The sequence below is a fragment of the Arachis hypogaea genome, chromosome 5 (genome assembly GCF_003086295.3).
Source record: "Arachis hypogaea cultivar Tifrunner chromosome 5, arahy.Tifrunner.gnm2.J5K5, whole genome shotgun sequence".
Classification (NCBI taxonomy): domain Eukaryota; kingdom Viridiplantae; phylum Streptophyta; class Magnoliopsida; order Fabales; family Fabaceae; genus Arachis; species Arachis hypogaea.
In genome coordinates, this window is record NC_092040.1 from 100,352,413 (window position 1) to 100,360,298 (window position 7,886).

The 7,886-nt window shown below is 37.0% G+C and overlaps 1 protein-coding gene across 2 annotated transcripts; it reads left to right on the forward strand.

Annotated features, from left to right (window-relative positions):
* The first annotated feature begins 2,160 nt into the window (after positions 1 to 2,160).
* LOC112802262 (kinesin-like protein NACK1) lies at positions 2,161 to 7,622 on the forward strand. Of its 2 annotated transcripts, none has more exons than XM_025845383.3 (15): positions 2,161 to 2,435; positions 3,088 to 3,328; positions 3,422 to 3,511; positions 3,618 to 3,718; positions 3,856 to 3,972; positions 4,126 to 4,207; positions 4,287 to 4,354; positions 4,456 to 4,515; positions 4,609 to 4,733; positions 4,925 to 5,123; positions 5,224 to 5,334; positions 5,420 to 5,512; positions 5,703 to 6,635; positions 6,721 to 7,046; positions 7,133 to 7,622. In XM_025845383.3, exons 2-15 carry the CDS (start codon positions 3,091 to 3,093, stop codon positions 7,458 to 7,460), a joined length of 2,871 nt encoding a protein of 956 aa, XP_025701168.1. In that variant the 5' UTR covers positions 2,161 to 2,435; positions 3,088 to 3,090; the 3' UTR covers positions 7,461 to 7,622. The 2 variants fall into 2 exon arrangements, with proteins under 2 accessions (XP_025701168.1, XP_025701169.1); XM_025845384.3 differs by having other exon boundaries at positions 2,295 to 2,435; positions 3,091 to 3,328.
* Positions 7,623 to 7,886: the final 264 nt, after the last annotated feature.

The window sequence follows — 7,886 nt, forward strand, 5'->3', positions numbered from 1 at the left end:
CCCAGTGAAAACCTCTTTCCTTGTTGCAGAGACATTCTTGGAGCAAAGCGCTTTAGACTTCTCCACATTAATCTTCATCCCAGATGCTTTACAAAAAGTCTCTAAAACCAACATCACATTTTGCACTTGTCTCTTTGTAGCTTTACAGAATAGAAGCAAGTCATCCGCAAACATTAAATGGGATATTCTTGGTCCTCCTCTAGAAATAGCAACCGGCTCCCACAAGCCCAAATCAACCTGATGACTAATAAAGCATGCCAATCGCTCCATACACAACACAAAAAGATAGGGTGACATAGGTCTCCTTGTCTAAGACCTCGGCTAGGAGTAAAGCCATTCGGACGATTCCCATTCCAAAGAATAGATAAGGAAGAAGCAGTGACACAATTCATAATCAAATTAAGTGTAGGAATAGGAAAACCAAAGCTCTTAAGGGTATGAGCTAAAAACCTCCAGTCAACTCTGTCATAAGCTTTCTCCAGATCAATCTTAAAGGCCAATGTGCCTTTCTTTGATTTAGTCTTCTTCATAAAGTGGAGGACTTCTTGAGCAATAATGATGTCTGGAGTTCCTCGTCCCGGAATAAATCCTCCTTGAAGCGGGCCAACAATCTCCGCAAGATCAGGACGAAACCTATTAACAAGGACTTTTGTGATGATCTTGTAAACTACATTGCAGAGACTAATCGACCTGAAATCTTTCATAGATACCGGTGATTCAATCTTTGGAATAAGAACCAGTAAAGTCTCCAATATTCTCGGATCAAGAGTAACACCGGAGAATGCCTACTTAACCATCTTCCAAACATCAAGACCAATGATCTCCCAATATTCTTTGAAGAAGAAAGCTTGAAACCCATCAGGACCCGGAGCTTTAAAAGAGTTCATGTGAAAAACAGCTGTTCTAACTTTCTCCATAGTAGCTGGTGCCGTAAGATTATTGCAAGCTTCCTCATTCAGAGAAGGAAGAGGCACATCACCAAGGCAACCCAAATCAACATCATCCAAATGACAAAATAAGCTTTTATAGAAAGACTCTGCTTCTTGACTCAGAATCTCTGGATCAGTTTCCCACACTCCATCCTTGAGAAAAAGGTCATGAATCTTATTATGCTTCCTTTGTGCAAGAGTTTGAATATGAAAGAATCTTGTATTCCTATCCCTGAACCTTACCCACTGCTCTCTGGAATTTTGGAACCACATGAGCTCTTCTTGCACTAGAGTATTATTATAATCATCAAGCAACTATTGCTCTTTCTGATGCAAATAAATACTATCCACCATTTCCAAACGCTTTTGTAAATAATTAATCTGCTGCTCTAATTCACATTTCTTAACAAAAATGTTACCAAATACCTTCGAGTTAAACTCTAGTGAATTCTTCTGTACTTCCGAAAGCTTGCCATGAATCCCTCTATTACTAGACTACCATGACTGGTTCACAATATCCTTATACTCAGGATGAGTAGCTCAAGCAGCAACAAATCAGAAAGGTCGATTTCCTTTAGGCTGAGGACGACCTTTACAATGCACCAGAATAAGGCAATGATTAGACTGAAGCCTATTTAAAACTTTTGCATAAGTCTCTAGAAAGACAGATAACCAACTACTATTTATACATACTCGATCAAGCTTTTTTGTCACGTCAACATAATTTTTTACCCTCCCATATTAAGAAAATTGTTTCTTAATAGTCTTCAAATCAAACAAACTACTATCCCCTAATAAAATTGCAAACATGCATGTTCTTTCTTAAATTTGACCATCTGATTTATTAATATCTGTCTCTATATCATGATAAAATATATTAAATCTCAATATCGTTGAAAAATAGAATTATTTGTCCAATATTAAAATTAAAAGTGGCAAACACTCTCCCTTTCCTTTTTGTCGTATTTTTCCACGGAAGAAGTTAAGTTGTCTAAATCTGAGAAAGAAATAAAAAAAAATATTTAATTATCATGTAAGAGCTAAAAGAAACACGAAAACGTTAGTATTTGAAACCGCAGGGTCCCACTCCATCTGTGTCTGACCGTCATTGATTGATTACCTGGCGAATGAAAACGTTAGAGGTTAGACGAAAGCATAATTAACACTAATTAATAATTAAATTCTTTAATCTGATAACATTAAATATATACTTAAATAAACCAAATATAGTGAGAAACTAGCCGTTAGAGTTATCGCCAAATTGAAATGTAGTCGCGTCGAACACACACTCCAATGCCATTTCCATTCACTTCATTTTCATTCTCATCTTCACCACACAAACAGCGATTGCGCTTCAAAACCCCTAAATTATTTCCCTCTCACTCTTCTTCTTCGAAGATTCTCCCCATTTCTCTACCTAGATTCTTGCCCTAATTGGCTGCTACGAGGCTTTGCACTCTTTCGATTGAAGAAAATTACTCAACTTGTGATCCAACAGAGTTTGATGTGAGTGATGTGCTCGCGTTTCCTTATTTATTTGCTGAATTACTGGAGTTTATTATTTGTTGATGGAGTTGTTTCCATAATTTTACTTTCCTATTTTGCTTGGTTTATGCTTAAATTAATGTAAAAATTGAATTAACACTCTGATCATAGAATCTTCCCTTTTCCGAGTTTAGTCCTTAGTATGAAATTTTCCTACTTGTTTCTGTCTTTTATTTACTTATTTAAAGTTTTTTTAGATAATTTCTTTTAAAAGTAAATTTATGCGACTTGTTGATGGAGTTATCTTTTTTAGAAAGGGGCTTAAAAACTCATTTGCATTTGATTTTTGAGCATGCTTCAGTGAATCAGTCCTATATTATTGTCATATATCATATATTTGAATTTGAAATTTTAGGTTCTGTCGATTTCAGTTTGTTTTTTACTTCAGTAAAATAGTTTTTTAATTTTAGTAGAGTTGAAATTTTATGCTTACAGTTTTATAATATGGACACAATTTATAGGACAAGGTTGCTTGAATTTGTGTATAAAGTTATCAACTAAGAGTGTATAAATTATCTACTCATGATTTTCAGTGTAAAGTGCATCATGGTCACTTTAGCCCAAAATAATCGTGTCCATATTTCTGATAATTTCATAACTATGATTTATCTAGAAGATGACTATCAAAGCACCTGGAACACCAGCTTCAAAGATAGATAGGACACCGGTATCAACCCCAGGAGGGCCTAGAGCCAGAGAGGAGAAGATTGTAGTTACTGTAAGGCTAAGGCCTTTAAACAGAAAAGAACAATTGGCTAAGGATCAGGTGGCATGGGATTGCATTGATGATTTTACTATTGTGTATAAACCGCCCGCAAATGAACGTGCTGCTCAACCAGCATCGTTTACCTTTGGTATCAGACAAATTCAAACTTTCCTTCATAATTTAATGTCTTCGCTTGATTTATTTATTAGTATTATTTATTTTCGTCAATGTGTTCTTGTAGACAAAGTTTTTGGTCCTGCTTGTTTAACCGAGGCAGTGTACGAAGAAGGGGTAAAGAATGTGGCTTTATCTGCATTGATGGGCATTAATGGTAATGTATTTAATTTTTGTAGCTTTATGCCCTGATCACCCTGGTAACTTGTGCCTCTGCTAGTGACCTGTGAATGACCAAATGATTGCATGCATATTTGTTGCAGCAACTATTTTTGCTTATGGACAAACTAGCAGTGGAAAGACGTATACAATGAGAGGAATAACAGAGAAGGCTGTCAATGATATTTATAAGCATATAATGAATGTAAGTTTCTCCAAAGATTCAATCTGGTACTTAATCCATATACATTGGTCTGTAGATTTGCTTTTTTATTACTTCAGCGAAACATTTTGTGTCTATTTCTAATTTATTACTAATCTTTTCAATCTGCATCATTACAGACCACAGAAAGAGATTTCACCATAAAAATATCTGGACTAGAAATTTACAATGAGAATGTTAGGGACTTGTTAAATTCAGAATCTGGTCGCAATCTGAAGCTTCTAGATGATCCTGAGGTAACCTCTAAGTTTTTTATTTTAAGCATGCAGTAGCTTCTCTTCCTGAATTTGGAGTTTCATATTTTAATATTATTTAATTTAATAAGCAAGTTCAGTAGCTTCTGTTTTAAGAATTTTGAATAACATCTTGATGTGCGTCACATGATGTAGAAAGGTACTGTGGTTGAGAAATTAGTTGAAGAAACAGCAAAAGACGATAAGCATTTGAGACATTTGATCTCTATTTGTGAAGGTAGGAGACTCTCGTAGGTAAACTTGGCCCTCTGTTTCCTTATTCTTATTCAAATAAATTAACATCTGTTGTTTGGCAGCTCAAAGGCAAGTTGGTGAAACTGCTCTAAATGATACCAGTTCGCGGTCTCACCAGATAATAAGACTGGTAAGTCACACAATTACTTGCTGAACACACAGAACCATTTTTTTTTTCCCTCTTTAATTTGGCTTGGCTCGTTTATGTTTTTATTTTACTGTACACTACAGACAATTCAAAGTACTCTTCGAGAAAATGCAGATTGTGTGAGATCCTTTGTTGCAACTCTGGTAATCATAACTTCCCACATATCTTCTTTCGGATTGTCGAGAGAAAGTCAAAGCGTTATATTGACTGACTAGAACTTATGTGAATGAATGCAGAACTTTGTTGATCTGGCTGGAAGTGAGAGGGCTGCACAAACTCATGCTGATGGCACAAGGCTCAGAGAAGGTTGCCATATTAACCTCAGCTTGATGACTCTTACAACTGTAATCAGGAAGCTAAGGTCAGAATCTATCTCTTGTTTTAATGATGGAATATATATTATTCTAGTGGTGAGGAGTAAGCAATATCAACAGGAATGTTATTGGGCTGTTATAAGATAGTAGGAAAAGTGATCAATTACAAGTAAACATGTTAATGTCAGATTTCATTTCACCTTCTTATGATAAACTGATTTCATATTATTGTGTGCAGTGTTGGGAAAAGAAGTGGTCATATACCTTACAGAGATTCAAAGCTCACACGTATATTGCAACACTCACTTGGTGGGAATGCACGCACTGCCATTATATGTACTTTGAGTCCAGCACTAAGCCACGTAGAGCAATCTCGGAACACTCTCTACTTTGCTACTAGAGCAAAGGAAGTAACAAACAATGCTCAAGTTAACATGGTAAGTACTGATGCTTGATCACCTTGATGGTTTTACTTTATCTAATTTTCAGCTTTGTTAAACAAGGATTGACGTCATTCTTTTCAAATGCTCTACCTAGGTTGTTTCAGACAAACAACTTGTTAAACATTTGCAAAAGGAAGTGGCAAGGCTGGAGGCAGAGCTGCGCACTCCTGATCCCGCTAAAGAAAAGGATTGGAAAATTCAACAGGTAAGTTGAGAAAAAATAAGATGTTAGGAACAAATAGATACCGTGTTACCGTAGTACTGAATCTTGTTGGCTAATAATGTCCCAGATGGAAATGGAAATCGAAGAGCTGAGGCGCCAGAGAGATCTAGCTCAATCTCAGGTTGCAGAGTTACGCAAAAAGCTTCAGGATGACCAGCAGGTAGGTCTCTATCCCTCACACGTTATATGAGCTGAAGTCTAATAGCAAAATATAGTTAGTTAATTGTAGCTGTAACTGTATTAGTTAGGTAATTCCTATAATTACACACACACACACACATGTAACAACACCCAATTAGACCCCCCCCAATTAATTCATTTCAATTGAGTTAACATCTTTTGCAACCCAGGTCTCAATCCCACCTGAATCACCACATTTACCAGTCAAGAAGTGTCTCTCATTCGCTGGAGCACTATCATCTCCAAAACCAGAGCGAAGAAGCACAACACTAAGACAGTCCATGAGGCAATCATCTACTGCTCCTTTTACCCTTATGCATGAAATTCGAAAACTTGAGCACCTTCAGGAGCAGCTTGGTGAAGAAGCCAATAGAGCTTTGGAAGTATTACAAAAGGAAGTTGCATGCCATAGACTAGGTAACCAAGATGCAGCTGAGACAATCGCCAAGCTTCAAGCAGAAATAAGGGAGATGCGTGCTGTTAGGTCTGCACCGAAGGAGGTTGAAGTTGGAAACATGGTTTCTGTAAACAAGAGTGTAAGTGCTAATCTCAAGGAAGAGATCACCCGACTTCATTCACAGGGCAGCACCATTGCAAATCTTGAACAACAGCTTGAAAATGTTCAAAGGTCCATAGACAAACTTGTGATGTCTCTCCCAAACAATTTTCAACAGTTAACCAGTGAGGCTTCCCCAAAGCACAAAAAGGAACACAAAAAGAAAAAGTTGCTTCCTTTGACTTCAAGTAGTGCTGCCAATCGCCAAAACTTCATAAGATCTCCATGTTCACCGTTATCAACTACTGAGCAAGTATTGGAATCTGATATTGAAAATAAAGCCCCTGAGAATGATGATATCGTTTCTATTGAGACTCTGCCAGAGTCCGAAAAGGAGACTCCATCAAAAAGTGGAGAAAGTGGATGTATTGAGTCAAAGGAAAATGCTCCGGGTTATAGGCGCTCGAGTTCAGTAAACATGAAGAAAATGCAGAAAATGTTTCAGAATGCAGCAGAGGAGAATGTAAGAAGTATCAGAGCATATGTTACAGAATTGAAAGAACGTGTAGCCAAATTGCAGTACCAAAAGCAGTTACTTGTTTGCCAGGTATGTATCTACACATGCATTATACACATGCTAAAACGTTATTAGCTTTTTCACTCATGTCATATCTTTGCATCCATTTTCTTAGGTGCTTGAGCTTGAGGCAAATGAAGCAAATGGCCACAACATAGAAAATGAAGAGTACGCATGTGAAACAGAGGAACCGCAAGTTCCCTGGCAAATTACTTTTAGGGAGCAGCGGCAGCAGATTCTTGACTTGTGGCATTTATGTCATGTCTCCATTATTCATAGGACCCAGTTTTATTTATTATTCAAAGGAGACCCAGCTGATCAAATATACATTGAAGTTGAGCTCAGGAGACTGACATGGTTGCAACAACATTTAGCAGAACTTGGGAATGCAAGCCCAGCTCCTCGTGCTGGAGATGAACCTATAATCTCATTGTCATCAAGGTCCTCTTTCTCTCTGTGTATTTAACCTGTTTTCAAATGACTTGTGGATAAGAATTTTATATTTAATATAATTTTACAATGTGCAGTATGAGAGCCTTGCGACGAGAAAGAGAATTCCTAGCCAAGAGATTGACGACTCGTTTAACGCTGGAGGAGAGGGAAGCATTGTATATTAAATGGGATGTCCCAGTTGATGGGAAGCAGAGGAAGATGCAATTTGTCAGCAAGCTTTGGACAGATCCTCATGATCAAGTGCATGTACAAGAGAGTGCTGAGATAGTTGCAAAGCTTGTGGGTTTCTCTACAGGGGGAAACTTGTCAAAGGAGATGTTTGAGCTGAACTTTGTCCTTCCATCTGATAAGAGGCCATGGATGATGGGCTGGAATCAAATAACAAATCTCCTTAACCTGTAACATATTCTAAGTTTGTAAATGTACATGAAAATTAATTTTTGGTACCTTTACTCAATCACAATTGATTATTTTGGACATTTTTTCTACAATAAACCAATCCAATTCCACTGGAATTCCTACATAAAGAATGTCTTCGATATGAATATCGCAGCTTTGGTGAGATTTATGTCATATTAGTAGTTCTGATTTTATTTGTATCATGTGTTCTGTGTTTATATTTATCCAACACTTTGAGACTTCTCACAAAAAACTGTAAGGACCATCCAATTCGTCTGAATATGCCATTGTTGGATGTTGATTTTTCCGTAGTACATAAAACAGTGGAAACTAGCCACAACTTGAGTATTTTAACTGTTCTGTCCATACTATATGAATGATTTGGTTTTTATGATTTATTTTTGGCCCATGAAACTAATTCAGCTTATC